This window comes from Corvus hawaiiensis, chromosome 3, assembly GCF_020740725.1.
Source record: "Corvus hawaiiensis isolate bCorHaw1 chromosome 3, bCorHaw1.pri.cur, whole genome shotgun sequence".
Lineage (NCBI taxonomy): Eukaryota > Metazoa > Chordata > Aves > Passeriformes > Corvidae > Corvus > Corvus hawaiiensis.
In genome coordinates this window covers 33,178,336-33,201,608 of record NC_063215.1, presented here as the reverse complement: position 1 = coordinate 33,201,608, position 23,273 = coordinate 33,178,336, and the positions used below count along the sequence as shown (strand labels likewise).

Below are 23,273 nucleotides of genomic sequence, written 5' to 3'. Positions count from 1 at the left end.
TGCTTAATACATGTTGAAGAGCACTCATATTGCAATGTAATTTTAGACAAGAACATTCTTCTTCCTAGCCTTTCTCTCTGCAGAAATTTCTGGGGAAAAGAAGAGAGAAGAGCAAAATAGTCTGAAAATAAGTTGCTTATATATTTGTATTGAAATTAATAAAAAAGCTGTTTACTGCAGTACAAGCACAGAAAATCTGTAGTAGCATCTCATAGTTACTACTTGCAATAACTAACCTCTTTTAGTTGTGACTCCAGGAGGTCTGGGAGCCATTTCGGTTTCATATCTTGGGCTTAGCTGATATGAAAGAACATTCATCAGTGTGGAAGAATTGGATTGATTCCCCTTATCCAGTAATTTAGTCAGCTCTGGGAGTTACAGATCAGCAAAGATGGGTGTTGCTGTCCGTTCTCCCTTAGCCACAGTACTACATATATTAGCAGCATTTCCCACAAGGCGGTGAAGAAGGAACACATCACAGGTATTCTGGAGGCCTCACCAGGGAAAATAACAGGGCATTAGATACAGAAGGTCAACATAGGCATGTCTTCCAGAGGTATTTAATGGTTCAGGTTACCCCTGTGACTACAGTCTGAGTAGGCATCAAGTCTGTAACCATGATCATAAAAAGTACTGCCACAAATGTCCACTGCCACCATACAGATATAGATTAGCAATGACAAGGGCTCAAATTACACCACTGGATGAGGGAAATAGGAAAGCTGATATTTCAAACTGCCATGGTAAAATAAAATTCCTCTTTCCCCGCACAAACCATGGTGATTTCCATTGTTTGGAAGGGACAAAGTGAACTGATAGAGAGTAGACTGTCATTTTTACACAGAGATAAAAGTTACAGACAACACATAGAAGATAAGATCAATTGTCAAAAGACGGTTGTGATGTGTGTGACCAAACAATTTACCAGTATACATGAATCTTTGTTTTTCTTTCTTTTGCAATCCTTTCTCACACTCTTTCTTCTGGGATGAAATGAAGACAGAAGAAGGAGAAAGATGGGTAATCTTTCTGTAATTCATAATTAATAGTTTCATAGACTGATGATAATTATTATTATTATTAATAATTTTATGATGTACATAGATAAATCAGTAAATGTCTTTTATCTTGATGTGACAAAGTAAATTGATTGTGTTCTGACTGAGTACAAAATCTGTGCTATAAAGTGTCAGGGACGGGTTTTACTTTAATATGAATGGTTCATGTAATCAAATTTTGTCAGGATGTCTCTGAAGGAAACAAAATGTTTGACCTAAGAAAATTCACATCTATATGACTAAAGATTTATATCAGCCATATACTGGAAGTGAAAAATAAGTAGGGAAACTTTATATTCAAATTTTCACTTTTGATCTGATGTTTCCTAGCTCTATTCCCATGTACACGGTATTTCCAATAAGTATGTAGAATTTGATTTGTTGTCTCCATTATCAAGCCAGATAGAATAGCAAAGAGACCAGTTACCAGCTTGATAAAATGAAGGGAGCTTTTCACTGGTAATACAAACAGCTACAGAGTCAATTGCTGCTGCTGCTTGAAAGTGCTACTGGGGAATAATTTGTCTAGCAGTTTCCCAGAATTTCGCTTTTGCTCATGCTTTAAAAGGAAGAACTGTCTCATGTGTTTCCTGAATTCTTGCAATGTCATATAAATGCAAATGCTTCATAGCACATACTAGATAAAGTGAAATTCTTATCCCTACAGTTTTTCGACACTGTAAAAAAAGCAATATAGTGGAGTAGAAATGTTTACAATGTACTCATTATTTTTCATTTAATTAGGTGAATTTAACATGTATGAAAATGATGTATTAAAAATGGTGAACATTTGAGACTTCTGTTGAACATGAACATCTAGTGAGAAGCCATACATACCCATTTGGACTTGGAAAAGCTAAGTCCCATTGGGAAAAAGTGATTTGCTTGCCACATTAGGTTGCTGTACTTTAAAAAACAGCCAAAAGCTGTCTCAGTTGTGATAAGATTTTTGCTTATCTGCAGTTTTATGAACTGCCTAATCCCTTTTCAAAAGTTCCTGAATAATTAATGTGAGATTATGGCTTCTAATAACCTCAGCACGCATTTATAGCTGTTTGAATCAGTAGTCAATGACTTCAGACTACATTATGGTTCTACAGATTTCTGAGTAGTCAGATTAAATCAGATTATATTAGAAGATTTTTTAAAATTTTCTTCAATATGGGAATTTTTATCAAAAGTTATGCATAGACAAAAAAGGGGTTAGGTGAAGAAAAACTAATTTGAAGGTGACAGTCTCATTAGAAAGAAGTAAATTGGCATTACTCTTACAGAAGATAGTATGTTATGGTTGCATATTTGTTTGTTTGTGTGCAAAATCAGTTCTCAGGCAGTGACTGATTTTGCTGCTCTGGGCATTTTCACTTTTTCCCCTTGCAGATCAAGCAGCACAATAGCACGATACGTGGTGAACTTTGAGAGAGATGGCTCAGAAACCAAAGGCACAGCAGATGACATCTCGACTATTGGATCTAATAAGGTTGAAAGTGAAAAAATTCCCATTTCTCCAGTTGAAGAGGGGGAAATATCAGCAGCTAAACTCACAGTAACAGACCTTCAGCAGCTGGTTGCCACTGCACTCCATGAAGACCAGTCCCTGCCAGTGGACCTTGGAACACTTCAGTTTACTGATGGTCAGTAAAGCAGGTGGCAGGTGTCAGGCACAAGCCTGAATCTTGCCTTTCCAAACTGATGCAATTTCAGTAAGGTGTCCTTTGCTTCTCTAGCAGATTTTTTTCACCTGATACAGTCCATTCCCTTGGCATTGTATAGGATCCAAAGGATGTAGAGAAATAAGTTAAATCTTATAGAAAAATGTGTCTTTATAATTATACAGCATAACTTGCAACCATATTAGAGGATTTTTTCTTGGTTTGGTTTTTTTTAGAAAATCTAGGTATTTTTCACACTAAGATAATTAAGAGGAGAAAAATAAAAGAAATACTATGAATATTCACTGTATCATTTTATCTTCCCAGTATGGACAGCCTCCTTTCTTTAACAAGAAAAAAAGTGAGGTCTGCCTCTAGCTTAAATTAGCTTTCTGAAAGCTCTATCTTGGTTGTAAGCAAGCCATCTAACCTCTCAGCAACATCAGAGAGACCAACACTTTAAACAGCATTTGATCCCAAGATAAAATCAGTAAAGATGTGTTTCACTCACACTCTGAAACACAGAGGGAGTGCAGATAACAAGCTGGGTGTGAAAACCTCCAGCAGAAGTTGAAGGTCTGCTCCCTGTTCAGTAATCCAGCTAATAAGTATCCCTTTCTAGTCCATCAATGATTTTTGCAAAGCTAGCAAACTAGTTTTGGAGACATGGGTTAAAAAGAGGGAAAATAATTTAAAATATTTTTTCATATGCATATTTACTGAAACAGCCTTAAAACACATACCAAATTTTAGCTACAGTGTCTCCTTTGCAAACAGCAGCACTTTCTTGCCAAAAAAATGTATTCGGTTGAACTAATCCTTTCTGTAAGAACAAAGTGTCATATTTTAATGTAGATTAAAATTCTCAATAAAAAAAATTACATAGAACACTTCAATAATAAATATTTTAATCAACTGTCTCCCAGTAGTTAATTTTAATAACCAATTTATAAAAACAGTTTGCATGCAAGTACTTTAAAGATCTCCTCTGAGGGGTGAAAGGAGCAACTGAGCACTAAAGCCAAAACACTGACGTTAACAATGGTGTGGACTCCGGGTAAAGCTGGAATGACTTTAGGCTTAATGAACACAATATAATGAGTCATCATAGCCCATGCAGATTTAACTGAGGGGTTCACACTTCAGATGATTTTAAGCATTCCTCCATGGTTCAGCTCTCTGCAGACCTATCCCATTTATGCTAAACAAAGCATAAGAAGAATACTGCCTATAAAATTTGGTTTTCTTCATAATTGTCTGTTTGAATGGGAATTTATGCCTTTTGTCTTAACATGGATTTTTAAAAGCAGTTTTTTGATGGAGAACATTTTAGTACTTTTTTTTTTTTTTTTTTTTTGAGTTTATGTGTTTTGATCAGTTGTCAATGTGCTGGTGGTGAAGTATTCTGCTCTCTGTCTCTCTCTCTCTAATGTTTTTGATTTTTTTTGCAGAAACTATTATACCACCTAGTGATATTGATAATGATATCCAAGGAGTGGTCACTGTTCCTCTGGCAGGCCCTGATTTGGTAAGTTAATAACGTTTTTCATGTTTATTTATTTCTCCAAGGGAAATGAAATTATACAGTGTTAAGAGGTACATAAACATACAAAAAGTTTCTTATGCTAAAATAACATATCTGCCTTTTGTACATACTGTGAGGATGAATGTTGTATTGTTATATTGCAACAGAGGTACTGTTTAGAGCATTTACAGGTGACTATTACTGCTTGATTACCTTTTCCAGATTCAATTGCAAAGTGAACAGTGTCTCATCAGTTCAGTAGCATGTCTTAATGACACAGAGAGAGCAGTTTACAGGGCTAGTTAAGGCCATCTTTCTTTGACCATTTTTTAAATTACAGGCAATGTGATTAGGATCACATGCACATGCCAAATATTTTACACATCCAATGACTTCACAGCAGACGTCCAGTATCTGAAGGGGGCCTACAGGGAAGCTGGAGAGGGACTCTTCTTAAGGAGCAGTAGTGATAGGACAAGGATAATGGGTTCAAAGTGAAAGATGGGAAATTTAAGTTCAATATACAGAAGAAACTCTTTACTGTGAGGGTGGTGAGACACTGGTACAGGGTGCCTGGGGAGGTTAAGGATGCCCCAACCCTGGCAGTGTTCCAGGCCAGGTTGGATGTGACATTGAGCAACCTGGTCTAGTGGAAGATGTCACTTACCATGGCAGGCGGGATTGGGACTAGATAAACTCTAAGATCCTTTCCAACCCAACCCATAATACGATTCCACGTTGACTTAGCTATTTGCTAGCTCATGTAGCTAAAGATTATTGCCTTTTTAGCAATGAAACTCAAACATATTCCTGAAAGTGCTCTTTTAAAACTTTTTCAGGAGGAGCTCCCACTAGGTTATCCCAGTCCAGCAACAGTGGATCAAAGAGGAGATGTATTTGGTGATAAATCTACAACTGAAAGCCCTGCTCTAAGTGAAGAGATCAGCATCCCTGAAGAATTTAATAATTTTATTACATCTGAACCTGATTTTCCTACCAAACCCTCCAGAGAACCATTTCAGGATAGATATCCGCACACCCAAATTATTGCTACCGACCACCCAAGTTTCACAGTGCCTTTCAGTGTTCTGGGTAGCACCAGCACTCCTCCAAAATCAGAGGATTCCTATTTGCCTCCCCCAGCAGATGATTCTGCTGGCAAAGACTTCCTCACCGATGGCTATGAGTCTCCAGTGGAGCTGGCTACCACAGGAAGCTTTACCACACCCGACCTCCTGCACGCCAGAGAGGCAGACAGTGAAGCTGAAGAGAAGCAAGAACTGACTGATTTAGCAGAACCTCCTTTCGAGGATGTCGACCAAGACAGTCCATCAGGACAAGGTAAGACACGGGATTTCTCTGTGAGAGAGAGTAGGAGAGGTGCAGCTGTTGTGACACATACAGTCACGTGTCAGAGCACTAAGCGCTCCTTCCCATTGTGACAGAAAATTTTCTTTCACAACCAAAGGTGAAAAATGTACATTTCTGATGGCTTCTTCAGCAAAATCCTAATGCACCTTAGCTCAAGGTTGTCAAACCCACCAACAAATGCCTAAGGATACGGAGCACTTAGTGCAGAGTACTATGGTAAAATTTCAAAAAGGCAGAGCAAAAAGACATCTCAGGAAGAACAAAAAAACAGAAGTTCTAGATTAACATTAAAAAAATTGGTACTTAAAACATGGAAAGTATATTACTTTGGGCTCTACAGACATCTGTGGATGATAGCAGTGAGAGTAACATTATATAATTTCTTCCAAGCAGAGTACCGTGGCTCAGAAAAGCTTACATATCTAAAGGTCTGATTAATGTGAAAAGCTTTAAAAAATTGCTATTTTCTGTGTTTGTTTGTTCCATTTTATCCATGCAATAGGCATAAAGGCAGCTATCTATATGAGGAAAAATACATAATGAAACAAAAAAGGATATATATATACATATGTGGAGAAAACTCTGGTTAATGCAGAATTTCAAATGAAAAACACATGATAGACATGTTTCCCACAGCTTACCCTGCAGACTAAAGAAAGTTCAGACAAAGATACTAGGGCCAGCTTTCGGGCACAGGCAAATTAGGCTTTCCCCCAGAACAGCAAAATATCTGTAAGGCTACTGCTTCCATCACCTCCACCAGCTGCTAGAAAGCCATACGAGCCACTGTGTACAGGTAACAGAATTGTGTGGGACAAGAGCGTCCCCTGGCAAAGCAGCAAGAGCCACAATTTGGAGGAGTTGCCCCCCATCTGTCCCAGCTCTTGTCTGTTCCCTCTCCAATCCTGCTTCCTGGCCTGGCCTTACCACCTCAGTGTTAGGTCAGTAAACTTAAATTTTATTTACTCTTCAAAGCCTGTGCTTCCTGTGCAAGATGCAAGAGGTCACTACAGGGACATGGGACGAATTAGTTCTTGGATGAATATTCGTATGTGCTATGTCTCAGATTTTTGACTGGCTCTCTCAATAGAAAAGCAGAGGGCACGTAAGCACATCATGGGAGTCAGCAGGATTCTTTGATGTCCCCACGTGGTCTCTAAGCAATGCTAAAACAATCTACAGAGAAAAACAAAAAAAAAGGCAAATTCAGGGCAAAATTCCAACAGTATGTATTAGCTTGCAAAACGACCCTCGGTGTTTCTGGATGTCCAAGAATATCATGCTCAAAGCTTGCAAGTTTGCTCCCTGCTGCAGGAAAGTTCCCTGTTCCCTTAGGAGGCTCTGCTCTGTCCCAGTTCAACCAGCTCCCTCCTTGCTCAGGCTTTGGCCTTTCATGTCCCTCCTGTATTCCAGAAGTCTCTTGAAGTGAGAACAGTGAACCCTCCTCCCCCTTTCTACATGTTTTCCCTTATCCAGCATGTCCAAAATCAGCAGGAAGGGGCCTTCATCCCTGCTGCCTGGCCACATCCTGTAAGGCAAACAGGCAGTGTTTGCATAGCTGGTTGGGAACGCTCCCTGCACGGTGATAGCATCCTTCACAATGGGCCTGCACAGCACGAGTGTGGGAGTGGGGAATGCCCATGCATCGTACAGCCTATAGGATTGTTTGGCTGGATCCAGCAAATAACTACATCAGCATTTTAGAGAGTAAAGGATGTAAAAGGTGACACGTAAGAACATACAACCATCAGCTCCAGGCTGGGAAGAACACATATTTCATGTTGTTGCATGGTAATTTATAATAAATTATGCTTATAATGAGTATAAACTTCCCATTCTATAATCTTGCCTTTATACACAGAGTTCTGAAATGAGAGAAAAGCAAATACTTTATGATTAGCAGAGTGACTTAAAGTTTAGAAAAATCACTTCTTATGAGAATCAGTTGTCAAATGCTCCTGAAAATAATGTTCATGATGAAAAGTTTTACATGCAACTATTTTCAAATGCATGCTGAGAAGTCTCGTAGTGTTACTGATAAAAGCACAGCATACCTTCAAATAACATTCATTATGACTGTGGAAAAGTGTTATGTTTGCAGGGCAAAGAAAGTAATGCATTTTTCATTCTATTCCCTCATTGCACTAGGGACTTCGTGTCATAAAAACTGCATAAAGTCACATATCCATTTCCCAATTTGTTAAATATCTGTTGCCTATCAGCTCCAAATGACTGACAAGGAGAAGCAGAGGGTCTTTGACCTATACTGACCCCTCAAGAAATTATTTGCTGCATATTTAGGTTAGAACCTGTCAAGCTGCAAAGCAGACCAAACTCTAAAGTTGTAAAAAAAGCCTCCCGGAAAATAAGTCATCCTGTCTTGTTTCTCCTTGTTGAACACAAGTTATGTCTAAAATAAGCACCAAAGTATAAGAATTCCATCATTATTTCTGCAGCTGAGTAGCAGGAGGAAAAATAATTGTTCCCTGTCTAAAAAGTAGGGATGCTGTGTTAGAAATGACTCAAAGCTGTAGCTATTATATTTTCTTAAAAGCTTATAGTACACAAAGCACACTGCATGCTTAACAGTCACTAGAGCTCTTGAACACCTATTTATTTAGTTTTTAAAAAGTATACTCTTTAAAACTTTTTCCCTTTTTAAAGCGTTTTCCAATTCTGGCAGTCCTGAGTGTACAGTATTTCCTGTAGTTTTTAATTTCCTTATATATTGTGTATTTCATAGGAAGTGATAGAATTTGATCTGGAAATTCAGGTTTTATTAAAGTCAGCAGTGTTAGTACCGTTAATTTTAATATGGCAAGCAGAACCTTCCTGGTACAGAATATTTCACACTTTGTTCGTGGCTGCATTTCATAGATGCTTTTCTTAGCAATATTTCTTTTAAAAGGTCTTTAAACTGCTACTGGTGTGAAACGGCAGGAACTACTCAGACAGTGCTGTATAAGGTTGGGCAGGGGATTAGGGTCTAAACAGTTGTCTGAAATTCTACTGTACTAGTTTTCAGCCATTTCCCCACCCTACTGTCCAGAAGATGGAGCACATTTTCTTAATCATATGTTTAGAAATTTAAATTCACTCTTCTTTACCACAAAAGGAAAAACTGGCCACCAAAAATAGCATAGTCTGAGGTTCTTTTAGGTATTAGCTCTGTTTCAGAGATGGACTTTATTGCATTGGTTGTCACACGTGTGCGCTGCGGGCTGGACATCACTACAGACTCCTGAATATTGAACATCTACATCCTACACCAACTGCCTTAATTGTGCCTACCTGAGGTCACAGAGAAAGTAATAAAAAAATTTCTTTCACAGCTCCCAAAAAGATAATCAGACTCAGCCTCACACACAAAGTTCTGCATACAAACCTAGAGAAAGAAGAGAAAAAAACAGGTGAGGGATGAAGAGTCCAGAATGGGATTTTTCAGGTGTAGCAGCCAGTGGGAGGGATGAGCCAGGAGCAGGTGTGAGGCCTCTTTCAGACAGCCCTGTGATAGTACAATTCTGCGCAGTGAAGTTGTCCGTGGGCAGCAGAGAGCAGGGCAGTGAGGATTGGAGTGCTGCTCTGGCCACATGGTGATGGCAGCTACTCCACCCCCTGTCCAGAACCAGCAGGAAGATGCCAAGTGGTCCTTAAAGTAAGCCTACCATTCTGAGATTTTACTATAGAATTAGGAGAAAAAGTGTGGCACAAATTTCCAGAGCTCTTACTGAAGAGTTCTGAAATGCCTGCACCAGATGTCACCATTCAATATCTGACTTCTCACAAAGTTTTTTTCTTTGCTGCAGCACCTTTAAAATCTTGGCTATTTCTACTTTTCATTTACAACCAGTGTAAAAAAAAACCTTTTTTACCCCTACTGTCTGAGATGATACCTGATGACTTTTCTCTAGCATTCCTCTTTCTTCTTCATATTTTTCCCCTTCTGGAGTTTAAAGTCATTAATATTTCTTCTGTATGGTTAAAATTACTCTCTTTGCAGTCTTCCCATGACTGCCTAAAACAGTATGACAGTTCAAAAGGGAAGCAATTTATGTAATGTATTAGACATCTTGTTATTTCAAAAACCAAGAAAATTTCAGCAGTAAAACAAATAATAATATTTGGCTTCCTAAACAGTAAGAAGAAATTTAATTTGAATTTGTTTTAATTGTAGCTACAAACAAATTGTACAATCCAGGTAAAAGTTTATCCCAAAATCCTGGCCATCATGGAGGAGGCATTATTTCTGGAGCAGTTATTGCAGAACAAAATAAAGCTAGCAGTAAAATCCATCAGCTAGTCCATTGTACTGCATCTCAGTATGACCAGCCTGGGTCATCCTCAGGCTCTCAAGGAAGACTGAAGGGCAAAGACTCTGCAGGGTTTATTGCAGGGATTTTTTCCTATGAGAAAAAACATTGATAAGGAGTACATGATGATCACATCTCTGTATGTGTAACTGATAAAAGCCTCATTAATTATTGCCATAATTACTCTCATGTTCACACAAACCTGCCATGAGTTGTCCCCTTTAATATTATCCTGCTATTCAACAGTCAATTAGGTGTCACACTCTTCACTCAGTCTTATTTCCAAGTAATCTCTCCAGAAAAAAACTCAGTTTTCTGCATGTTTGGGGATTCTTTCCGCCTCTGGTTCATCCTCAGCTGCCTAAGCACTGTCTTTGCTTAGCACAATTTTCTATTTGGCATAACCAGCATTGTCACAGAGAAGAAAATCCCGTTGTTTCTTGCAAGAACCTCTCTGGATGTTCCCAGGATTGGAATTCACCCATTCTTTGTGCCAGGAATGCTCACCATTTTTTTCACATCGATGGATATAGAGGGTAAGAGCTCTTCTGTTCCCTTGCATATTTTTATGTTTTCCTTATGTTTTCTTTGATGTTAAACTGATAGGATTTTCTCAACAGTTTTCCCCATCAGCTTCTCTCTGCACCCTTCCACCTGTCTCCTGCTGCTTCAGATGTGCAAAGAATGGTTTTTGTGGAGGTTGTCTGACGTTTGGAGGAATGAACAGGTAGGGCTAGCTATGCCATTTTTTCAAGCACTATACACAATATTCAGTACTCTGAAAGTTGTCTATGAATTGAAGATGAGGCTGAATAGAAGAGTTTCAGCAGGCCCATATTAGGATATGTTGGATTGAAGGAAAAGTTTTGATCAGTTAGAACTGCCTGCTCAGACTGTTCCTGAAGAATCCTAAACATATTAGAATAAGTTGTTAGCATCTGGTCAGAATTTAATGAGAGAATTCTGCCCAGCTATCTCCATGCTGGGAACAGCAGGAGCAATCGAAATAGAATAAAATCTACATCATGTCTCCAAAATATACTTAAAAATGCTGAAATTAAATGACTAATCCAAGCAAAAAATTTGAGAGAAAGTGAGCACTATGTATTTTTCCAATTTAACACATGACTTGTTTAAATTATTAAGCTATCCAACCATTTCTGTTTTACTTTAAGGTTAAGCTTTAGTTCCCTCAAATATTATTTCTTATTCATGACCCCCCCCAAATACACAATACAAACTCACCAAAACAAGTGATAATTTTCTTTAAACTCAACTGGTAATTCCAATGACTCAGGGAAATATCTGTGCGAAGTACTGAAAACAACTTATATTGCTGCTAACAAAATTTGCTTATCCAGATGCAAATCTCCTGAGCCACTTGTATAATGAAAAAATGTAACACCTCATTCTGCACCTATGAAAATAGCAGGAAGGCAGACCTCAGTGCTGCACCACTTGTTCAGTCACACTTTGTAGTCAAGCCTACAACGCACCCATAATTCTTCTTCTTTGTATAGTGCATGAAGGAGGTCTCCCTCCAGGAGGGATATATATATTTGTTGCTGCATGTGGTCTGATTCCACTTTGTTCCAGAAAATTAATTTTCTTTAGAACTAAAGGGCTAAAAACTTATTTGAGGCAGTTTACAGTCTTTAGATATGACTGCAATAATTCTAATCGTCTAATAGAAAAGGAATATAAAAGGCAGAAATAAGTTCAGCCAGTAGAAGAGCCAGTATCACAAATAATTTTAATATATTAATGTCCTGAATAAAATTAATTTAAAACCCCTGACCTTTGCAGTAATATAATCAGAAAGACATTTTAAAACAAATAATACAGACTTCAGTGTTGGGAGTGTAAGGCTAACCTTTGCCATGTCATAAATGAAAGAAACTAATGAAGTTTACATGTCATGTAGTCCATTTGGAACAAATATTAGGCAAAGTGGCACCCCTGAGACTAACATGCCCCAAATAATGCATTCCCCCACTTATTAAAAATCCTTGGTCTTGCTAGAAATGCTGGCTTTGAGAAATAATGTGTTATGAGAAAACTGTACTAAAACTTTGACTTTCTAAATTGTTGCTCTCCTCTCTTTGGAGAATTCAATATCTCTCCAACTTAGGAGAGTCCATTTGACCTCAGCCTGGAAATTAATTTAGTCTGTTCCTTGACAGGGAAAAACTCATGCCCCCAGCATGAGTTATAGACAAGTTGTAACTTGGGTGATCTGAATCATCTCTGCTCCAACATCTGCTCCATATCTCAATGGAATTTTGTATCTCTGTCTACAGAGAGGGCTTGGCCTTCCAACTTTGATCTTCTCAGTCATCTTGAGATGCCTTACAAAGGTAGCACTGATGCTGATATCAATTTAAGCTGCTTGTTAGTCAGTTTGAAAAATGCTATAGTGTTTAAACTAACAAACAAAAATGTATAAAAATCTTAAAATGGAGACTTATTTTCAATAATGTTAGTACTCAATTTAATGAGATTCACGTTTATGAATATTTAGAACCTAAGCTCTTGTCAGGGGTGTCATATACTTTTTCTTTTAATTGCAATATGCAAGTAATTTCTGAGTTCTGGTTGAAGATAACATGCAATTTTTTTCCAGTAAGTCCTCTACATTTCTTTCTCAATTAAACTTTCTGTAAATTCTGTAGAGGAAAGGACTAAACTCAATTTCAAGCAATGATATCCAGGTGTAGATCAAAAGGAGACAGAAGTTTCACTTTCATTCTGTAGAATGGTAAGATCATTACATGCATCAGTAAGAACATGATTAAACCAAGCCTGGATGCAAAAGATTTAATTTCTTCTCCATTTTACTGCATTTACATGTTTAGGCTTCTCTTTCATTTTTCCCCATTTGGTAGACTTATTAAAATTTAATTATTGTAGCATACAATATTTGTAGAATAGTGGTTCCAATATATATATAATTTTATACAGGGTCAAACATTCCTTTAATAACCATCTTTATTGCCATGCAGTTTGGAATAATGGGCTTTCAAGCAGAGTTGGAGCAGGGAGTTGTTGGCACAGGAAAGCCTGCTAGGGGTTGACTGAGAAAACAAAAAGTATTACTCATGAAAGAAATCTTCATAGCTGAGGATTTTGGTTCCTAAGGTCTATCTTTCAATAGCAATTACTGTAGTTTTAATTTATCTTTCTAGAGATTGGAAGGAACGGAGTTGGAAAAATACTTTAATACATTTCAGTCCTTTCTCCTAAATGTATATGTAGCCTAGATCTGTGGCTGAAGCCCTGGTTAAACTTGTCTTAAATAATGAAGATAAGCCAAATGTTCTATTCTCATCCCTATTCTATACCATCTGTATCTATATCTATACCTATCTATCCCTATATCTTATTCACCATTTCAGAAAAAGGCACTGACACTTCAAAGTGAAACAGTAAAAATCAAAATTGTGATGAATAAATCTCGAAGAACTTCACAATAGGCCTCCATGATACTACAAAGCTTGAATAAAAAAAAAAAAAAGTAGTATGGCTTGAGGAGAATGGAAGCCTGAAAGCATCAAGACAGATGATTTCAATGGTGATACGTAGCAGGGTAGAAGAGGAGAATAGAGTCAGCATCAGCTGCATTTACAAAAATAATGATTCTTTTCCCCTGCTGGTTAAAAAGAGGTTTTGCCCTCTTATTAACAATTCCTTTAAAAACTATTGCAAGAAGGTTAGTGTTAGTAATACTTAGTAGTTATTTCATGGGGAGTGAAGAGGGTATTTTATGGACAGTTAACTACTTATTTTTTTCCTGTTTTTAGTTTCCCAATATATGTAAGTTCTATGAACAGTTAGAGTAACAAAGTTTCATCATTGTATTGTCACTGCTACTCAACAACACTTGGAAAAGTTAAATGAAACTCATGTACCTTAATCCAAAATTTTATGTGAAAACAATCTGAAATATTCATTTAACTGTCATTTTTTGAAAAACTGGCTTATGCCATAAGGCTTCTGCACCCCAGTGTTACATGAAGGTCCCTTGAGGGATTTCAGCACAAACCTGCAGCTAACGGCTGTATGGATCCATTTTACTGCACTGTGGGTTTGCCATTCAGCATCCTGCCGGCTCCCTGACAAGAGCACTCTGGCTGTTCCGGGCTGCTCCAGTCCACAATCCAGGCATTATGGGCGCATTTAACAATCCAAGTCCACACCAAGGCATCTGGCCCAAAGTCATGTTCAATATCAGTAAGACTGAAATGTATTCTTACAATGAAACACAAAGACAGAAGGATCTTCCTACTTAAATATCTCCTTCTATCTCTCTCTCACAGAGTCACTTCTTCCATTTCAAAACTTTGAGAACAATCAGACTACCTACATCCAAGGCACAATTTAGAAGAACAAAATACTCCTCATTCTATGACTTTCATTCCATGAATTGTTTTGTCATACAAGTAACTATGTAGTACAAGGGCAAAAAAAGGTGTATGCAGTGTTTTCATTTTTCTTGACAAGCCTTAAAGTGATGAGATTTTAAGAGAATCACTGGTTTTAACTTTCTAATTTCATGTTTGTCTTTTGTGTTTTAGGTCCTCAGCCAACACATTACTTGAATTTATACCATGTAACTTCTATCTTGTTTTTTGTTTTTACCATTTTGTAAACTAATAAACTTTGATACCACAAAACTGTCTGATGGTCCCATCATTTGCAAAATTTGCTCTGATTTTTTCCTGTTGCACATTTGAGAAAAATAGAGAAAATAGGCAGGAATTTGGAGAGTACTTAAGTTCTGAAGGGTATTTTAACTTGTCAGATTTTGTTTTCAAACTTTCTAAAGTAAAATAAATCCAAAAAAGTATTCCAGGTTCTCCATTTGGGGTGCTCTGAAATTGTTATGGTGTCATGCAGCAGTGTTTGAAACATTTAGATGGATGTTTCTTTATGTTTCCAGGTGTTTGTAAAGACCCAGGCTGGTTTCACATAGATCTCATTATTTTAAATTCATGAAATAAATTTTTCGAATTTAATTGAGAACATTCAACAATGGGAATAAGAGATGTTAAATCCTCCTGAAACTATTGTTTTAAGAAAGAGGTTTTTTATTTGGCTTTGATTCTATTCCTTTGTAGAAGTGCATTCCTCTTTGCAAATTCTCTATTGCTTGGTTTTGCTTCCAAGATTAGCATGGTACCTTGCTTATTTAATATCTATTTTAATGTGATATTACTATGGTAGCAAATAGTGCAGAGCTTCAATACAAAATATCTTACAATACATAATAGCCATGGTACCCCTGGCATTTTTAACATGTTTTCATGTAAATGTACTTACAAACCCCCTTACTTCACAAGAGCATTTTAATCTTGGTTGCATCATTTTTTAGCAAGGACTTTACACAGAAAACTAACTTTTAGGGTGCTTGAGCAATAGTATGTCATTTTATCTGGCAATCTCAGTAGCAGATGAGGTAAAGGTTCTGTAAATGGTAAAAGTGACTTGTCACGTTACAGAAATAACCTACCACTGACCTACTGTTCATACAAGGTACCTGATTATACACCTCACCTCTCTGTATAATATTCTTATATCCTACTCAGAATTTTGGGTATGCTTTAAACACCAGCTATTCCTGTATTGTTTAAATTATATTTGTGTTTCTGAAATGCTTAATCCTCTAAAGCTGTTGAAATATGAGAATGCCGAAGACAGTCATTAAGGTTCAACATCAGGTTTTTCAGCGTGTAAATTTGACACAGGTCTATAAAGTAAGATTTCTCAATTAATTGTTTACCTGTTGTATTTCCACCTGTTGTGCTTAACTTATTAACTTGAAGTTGAAAAAAATTTAAAAAATATTAAATGTATTGGTTTCATTGTTTCAAATCTTTACAGAAAGAGGCTTTTTCAGAAAACTTGTAATTGAAGTAACGGAAGTCCTTAATAAAACAGCAAATGGCAAGCTGAATTACTAATTTCAGCCATGCTATGGCCAATGCACGTGAAAATGATAATCAAAGAAAGAAAGAATTTTTAATCCCACAAGAAACTGATATTTCAGAGGGCTCTTATAGGTACAGTGACCAAATATGAAATTGCTAAAGCCAGATGTGACTCCATTCTGCATAGACTTCCATAAAGTCTAAGGGAGCTTCCATTTCCCAAGGACAGATGGATCAATCAAAATGCTGACCCTCAGGCACTACGTAAAGAGAATACATTCTCTGTACTGAAAACTTTTTGTGTGAGTTGAGTAAGACCAGCTAACTTGCTTCAGTAAAAAGTTTATGGACAGTCAGACTGTAGTGAACTGCATTATTCTGCTGCTCTCAGGCAGACTTGGCTGCTATGAGGGAAAAGTTTCAGAGAGTAAAGGTAGTCAGGGTATGGCTTTGTTCTCAATGGTTTGCTCTTAATCTTTATGCATCTTTGAGGAACAAGTGAAGAGTTCTTTGCTTTTTATTTCTTCAGTCACTGCAGAAGTAAATAATACTACTGACCTCCCAAAAAGAAATCATGGTAAAGATACCAATGAGATGAGGACAATGTCATAACTCAGTTTGGGAGCAAACATCCCAAGTCAAACACACAGTCTGTTGCCCTTGACAAATTGCTCAGCTAAGGAGGAAAGTCAGTAAAACAGGCTTGTCTGGTACTGAACAGAAGTTTGGCCTTTATGCCAGTGTGGAGATAGCTAAAGAATCATCTTTCTTTCATTCATAATGAACATAGGCAGGATTAGTAAGCTTTGGCTGCTCGGTGCCCTGAATTCTGTAGTGGTTTAGATTTTCAGGTCTTGATTTCACAGATTTTATCTTACCCTTTAAGTTTTCAGGGTGAGGTAGAAGTGAATAGTCCTGAGAATAATGAAAGAAGATCACCATTACTAAGAGGTATTTTATCAAGATAGAAAATACTCTTCTTGTGACATCATGTGAGAATGACATTTATTTGCATCTTTGATGCTGAGAACATTGATAATGAAGCACAGCTGCAAGGTATGGAAATTTTCAAAATATGATGACGGTTTCTGTAAGTTACACAGAACACCACAGTAGTGGAGTGAGTAGCAGAGCTAGAGCTGCCTATGAAAGAGCTAGGCTGCCCTATGAAAAATTAGACTACTCAAAAAGTTCCAGTGGGAATGCTAAGGAAAAAGGTTAAGAGAGAAAAGAATTTTTAGGACTGGAGATGGAGGAGAGATGGGGTGCATTACCAGTGAACCGAGGTTCTCTGGAGTCAGTGGAGAAAGAGTCCTGTGGGTTTATTGGACATTGAACCTAGCTTCTGGAGGGCTCTCACAGACAGACAGAATGACGGTCTTAGATCATTGTGGCTCTTTTGGCTTGCCTGTACAGTTAGAAAGATGAATGTAATCAGTAATTATGTGTTGGGAGACACTCATTGTGACACATTAGGTTAATGATCCTCTTCTCTTAATTCTTTTAATCCTCACATTATTTGTGCCCTAGTTAAAAATTAAGGGCCTCGAACATAAATTCAGCACTTTGTACACAGCAGTCCTGCATCCAGGGATTTAGTGACATTTCAGGCACCAACAAAATATGTAAATTTGAATGCAGCTACTTTCTGTATCCATCTGATATTGGTATCAGCAGAGCTGCACACAAGGTGATTCTTACTCTGTATTATGAACCAATCTCTTAACTGCACACTTTTCCCTTCTTTGGTTATTTTCTTCAGCCAGCAAGTATGCAAATATATACATATATATTGTAACACTCTAAGTTTCATATACAGAATGTATACAGAATACCCACCAGGGGACTTGGAAAATTTGTCAGTGCTTATTATGCTCGTGAATGAAAGGAAATGCCAGGACCTCTTAATGTATAACATTCTGGGCCTGCTCATTAATGCAAGCCCTCTAGAAAAATGTCTCATGACAATTTGACCTTTCCCAAACAATTACGCCTTATTCATGGTCAATTAGCAGGGTTTTCCTCATTAAAAAAAAAAAAAAAAGAGGACCAACTAATTAGATACCTAAAATAAAGTTGTTGAAATGGCAGTTGATTTTTTTCTGATAAGTCAGATCTATGTATTTCATTCCCTCAGCAGGGAATAAATGCTTGCGTGCAAAATGCCTTTTACAAAGATTTCATATAGCATGGGCACAGGAAATTGCCTCTTAATTTAATGTTTTCACATCTTTGCCAACAGGTGTTTAATTTTTGATGTAACACTCTCAGTACAATACTGACCTGCCTTGGCTATTTAGTACAAAAAAACATCTGGGGAGTTCAGTGAACAACTTTGTGGGAGGAGAAGAGGAGGCTGAAATTTGAGTTGCGGTTTTTATTGCGGACATCAGCTTTTAATTCCATGGTATTGTTTAACCTTCAATGTGGTTACTCTGGGAGTATATTTGATTTCAGTGTCTTATTTTGTGCCCTCTGTGAATTCCCTACACCTGAATGATGGTGCTGTAGACTAAACTTTATGCTAAAACTGTATATGCTGAGACTGAGTGTCTAAACTGTCTGAGTTTGTACTTGCAGAGGTTTCATAAAATAATTGTTTTCTGATGTGAAAATCCCATCTACAAAGCAAACTGGTGAAGTTTTAAAAATAATTCCCTTATGATAAATGATGTGAATTTTATACATATTTTTATGTGCATATGGATTCACAGATTCATAGAATAATTTGGATTGGAAGGGACCTTCAAAGGCCATCTAGTTCAACCTTGTCACAATAAATAGGAGCACCTTCTACTAAATTAGGTTGCTCAGAGTCCCATTCAATCTCACCTTCAATATTTCCAGGGATGCAGCATCCACCAGTTCTCTGGGCAACATGTTCCAGTGTTTCACCAATCTCATTATTAAAAAAGTGTCCTCTTTACATCTAGTCTGAAAATCAATATATATTGATGTCATATATAAACCCAGCATTTTAAATGCAAAGGGTTGGGTTTTTGTTTTTCATTTCACTGACTAGCAGGTCAAGGGAGGTAATTCTTTTCTGAATTCCACTCTTGTCACAACCAGCCTGGAGTACTCTGTTCAGCTCTGGATCCTCCCAGCACAAGAAAGACATGGACTTGCTGGACAGAGTCCAGAAGAGAGCCATGAAGATAGTCAGAGGGCGGGAGCCCCTCTCCTATGGAGACAGGCTGGGAGAGCTGGGCTTGTTGATCCTGGAGAAAAGAAGGCTCCAGGGAGACTTTACAGCAGCATTCCAATACCTAAAGGGGGCCTACAGGAAAGTTGGAAAGAGATCTTTAACAAAGTCGTGTAGTGACAGGACAACAGAGAATGGCTTTAAACTGAAAGAGTGTAGATTTAGGTTAGATATTAGGAAGAAATTTTTTACTGTGAGGGTGGTGAGGCACTGGAACAGGTTATCCAGAGGATTTGTGAATGCCCCGTTCCTGGAAGTGTTCAAGACCAGAGTGGATGGAGCCCTGAGCAAGCCGTTCTAGCAGAAACTGTCCCTCCCCATGGCAGGGGGCTTGGACTACATAATGTTTAGCATCCCTTCCAACCCAAACCATTCTGTGATTGTATGGAATGTCTGGGTCTTCTTTGTTTCATCTATAGTTCTTAACTTCTTGGGATTGAATTTTATTGAAGAGGAAAATCTTGGTAAATAGATCATTTTACAGCTGATTTCCACGTCACTTGTGTAGACAAGTCTTGCAGCAGTAACATGACACCCGTTAGACAAAGAAGAGATCAGTTATCCCTGGGTTTGGGACTGGTGCTGTGCCACAGTAGGGGCTCAGCAGCCTTTGATGTGAGCCTGTTTACTAACAGGAACTAACACAAACTGTTGGGTCAGTTGCTGTCTGTCTCTTCCAGCTGGAGTCACAGTGACTTCTAAGAACTGGCAGCTTATGAAAACAGGTGATACATGTTCAGTGATCATCTTGGTATGCCCTCAAGGCCTTTTAGGTTACTTTGCTTGTCATAAGAGGATGCCAGAAGACCTTTATAGTTTACGTATCGTCCATATGAATGTATATATATATATACACAGCTATATGCCAAGTATGCAATATATATATGCTTGTAAATATCTGCTTCAAATTTGCTGCAATTTTAAAGCCACTTCAGTACATCTTTCTCCTGTAGTTATCTTTCTAAAATATAATCTGCCTAACAAATGCCATCACCATCGTATGCTCGAGTGTGTGCCCTCATGCTGAGAGAGGTGTCTGTGGAGCTGCAGGCTCATCCCATCAGTAGATCATCCTGCATTATTACCTCAAGCACTAATGCTAGGAAAACTGTTCTGAGTTCTCTTAACTGATAAGTGACTCTCACTCCTTATCAGCATAAGTAATAACAAAGCAAGAGCTTTGTAAACAGAGAGCATCACTAGGCTTTGCTTTTCTAATCTGTCCGTATCCTTAATCACACAAGAAACATGAGGACATGGCAAGAGAAGAACATCTGAAGCTTTTAATGAAATATTATGGTATTCATTTAGAAACAAGGAAACAGAAAGGGATACAAAGAATATCCATGCCCAACACCTGTGCCAAGGCCAGGACAGTTGCAAACTCATTCAGTCAAGGATATTCTCAATGCAAAAGTTTGCTTTCCTTTCATCTTTTCATTGGCCACTGGGAGGAAATTAGCATGTAGGGAGAGTTCATCAGCTGGAGAAAAATTTCTTTCCTTACAGCCAATAGGTGATTTTGCCTGCAGGGGGCTGGTAAAAGTTCCCTGTGAAGAATGGTAGATCACTGGAAAAGGACAAAGTCACCAGTTTGGGCAGGTGGCTGTTGGTGGAGGCCATCACTGAAGTCATTGTGGCCAGGTAGCTGCAAGCCGATTTCAAAGAGAAGCATTCCTGACAATTCAGATTTGGATTTCAGCTACAGCTATCACATATCCTAGATCCATGCCAAGCCCCGATGGGGACCTCATAAAAGCTCTGGTTCAGGTGCAGTAGATGGCTTCTTAAGGTTTGAATATTTTTCATTGGTGCTGTTGTCTTTTGGGTAAATTGACACAGTTTGCATCTGGAGGGGCTGTATTGTTTTTTGTGATTTTAGCATTTTATGATTAGCTTTAACTTTTTGCAGAGGGGAACAGAATGACTCTGGCATACAAGTGTTCCAAGCAGAGAACTCAAAGCTCCAATTTCCTCTTTGAGACAATATATACTGACAGTGTGATTATGTACCTTCAGAACAAGAATGTGCTTTAGAGGCTCAGGAAATACTTGCCAAGCATAACTACTAACCACAGAACCCACAGAAATCTCATCACTCAAACATGTGTATGTGGTATTTTATTCCAGTAGTTCTTCCCTGGTGATGGAGTTAACATTTTCTTATTTAAATACTGTTAAACTTGTTAAAAATGTTTCAGTTCAAATCCCATATACATGTTTTTTTCCACGCTCAGTGTTTTTTATGCTTAATTTTCAACATGGCTAATTTGATTTTACCCTGTTTTCCTGCAGCAGTTAAGATCATGGAAGAACTAGAATCATCAGGTGATGACATTTTTGTTACAGCCAGCACTTATGACACGTTGCCTGTCTTTACTGGTCCAAGTCATGTCTCCACTGTGCAGCCTGGAGCTGTTATTACAGATGGGCTGCCATCAATAGCACCTCTGCCTGCAGCCACCAGCCCATCCTACAGCCCCTCTGAGATCATCGAGCAGTCCCTTGAATTACCAGATTCCTCGGCGCCAGCCCCTGAGGGCGTTCCTGAAGGTGGCATGGGTGAAGGGGTGCAGGACATCACTGCCGAGCTGGATCTCATCGGTGCCACGAGCACAGCAGGGCTGTATGAAGGGGAGCAGGGCAGTGGTTTTATCTCAGTGCTGACCACTGAACCTGCAGAAACCACCCCAGCACCAGTGCTGAAGTACGTCACTACCAGCTCCATGACAACTGCAGCCAAAGGCAAAGAGCTCGTGGTTTTCTTCAGCCTGAGGGTAACCAACATGCACTTCTCCGATGACCTCTTCAACAGGAGTTCGACAGAATACAAAGCACTAGAACAACAGTTCATGCAATTGGTGGGTGAAAATCAACTTGAACAAGTTCAACAAGTGTGGTAATCAGGTGCACTTTGAAGGAATACACTGAAGTGCACAGTTTTTAACAATAATCAACCCTACTATGATTCAATCTGATAAGCTGTATTTTAAAGGATACATAAGCCTGGGATGCCCTTAGAGTATGAAGACAGAGTTTATGAAGTCAGTCATGAAAGTTTTTACTTGCTCAAGAAAACCCAGATATATGCCAGCATGTAATTTATTTGGCTTTTTCTTAGATCCACACCAACAGTATAGCAGTGCTGATTATATCTAAGGCTTGTGTCTGCCTGCTGCATTTAAAAATAGGCCTTTAAAAATATATCATAGCATAGACTGTGATTAGATATGGATTTTCTCTGTGGGTACAATAGGGCACAGGTCAGATCAGTAACATGCCTATAATACTATGCCCCAACCTGCCTGGATTGAATGTTTGAAAATAAGTAAGTTGGCTTTTGAGTGAGGTAATTTTTTTCTCTTCCAGATGAATAAACTCCCCAGCTGCTATGCATTTCATTACAGGGGAAATTGCTGCCCATCCATCTCAATACATTATTGAGAAAAGTGCAGAAATCCAGAAGAAGATACTGCTAAACAGAAAAGTTAATTTGCTAGTGGAGCTTAACAATTGTATTAAACTTAGGGAAATAAATCTGTGATGTGTGTATTTGATAATGAAAATTGACTATAAGAGAAATTAATAGCAGGTAGACCCTGACAGTAAGTTAAAATAAAGGCAAGTCTCTGTTTTGCAGCTACTTCCATACCTTCAGTCCAACCTTACCGGTTTTAAGCACTTGGAAATTCTCAACTTCAGGAACGGAAGTGTGATTGTGAACAGCAAAATGAAATTTGCCAGGACAGTGCCATACAATATCACAGAAGCAGTACATTGTGTTTTGGAAGATTTCTGTGATGCTGCAGCCCAACACCTCAATTTGGAGATTGACAGCTATTCCCTGGATATTGAGCCAGGTAAGATTGCGTTACTAATGTAAGTGCAAAATCAAAACCAAGCAGACCATCTTCTTTCAGGCTGTTACAGTTTCAGAAGTATGACTGTCTTGGAAATAACCATATTAGCAACAGCCTCCCAGTGACAGGGAGTAGTAAAGACAAAAAAGATGTTGCAAATTCTCTGCAGATGTATTTTCATACTGTAATGAAAAGCTGGGTGGGGCTGTTGGGCTGTGCATGTTCACCTACTGCTTTTCAGAGACAAATAGATTGTTGTCTAGAACAAGGGTTGGGTGAAGACAGGCATAAGAAATGCTCATATGCAGTTTGCAGGTGTGACATGAAATTCTTGCACCTGAGTATGTAAACATAATTTCTGATGA

General features: G+C 38.2%; 1 protein-coding gene across 4 annotated transcripts in view; it reads left to right on the top strand.

Moving 5' to 3' along the window:
• IMPG1 (interphotoreceptor matrix proteoglycan 1) overlaps positions 1 to 23,273 on the top strand; it is a 56,919-nt gene that overhangs the window by 24,080 nt on the left and 9,566 nt on the right. For all 4 annotated transcript variants that reach the window (XM_048297398.1, XM_048297396.1, XM_048297400.1 and 1 more), the window contains exons 9-14: positions 1,000 to 1,020; positions 2,439 to 2,692; positions 4,162 to 4,238; positions 5,075 to 5,576; positions 21,344 to 21,909; positions 22,689 to 22,908. In XM_048297398.1, the coding sequence (XP_048153355.1) occupies positions 1,000 to 1,020; positions 2,439 to 2,692; positions 4,162 to 4,238; positions 5,075 to 5,576; positions 21,344 to 21,909; positions 22,689 to 22,908 (1,640 nt within the window). The remainder of the gene's footprint in view (positions 1 to 999; positions 1,021 to 2,438; positions 2,693 to 4,161; positions 4,239 to 5,074; positions 5,577 to 21,343; positions 21,910 to 22,688; positions 22,909 to 23,273) is intronic.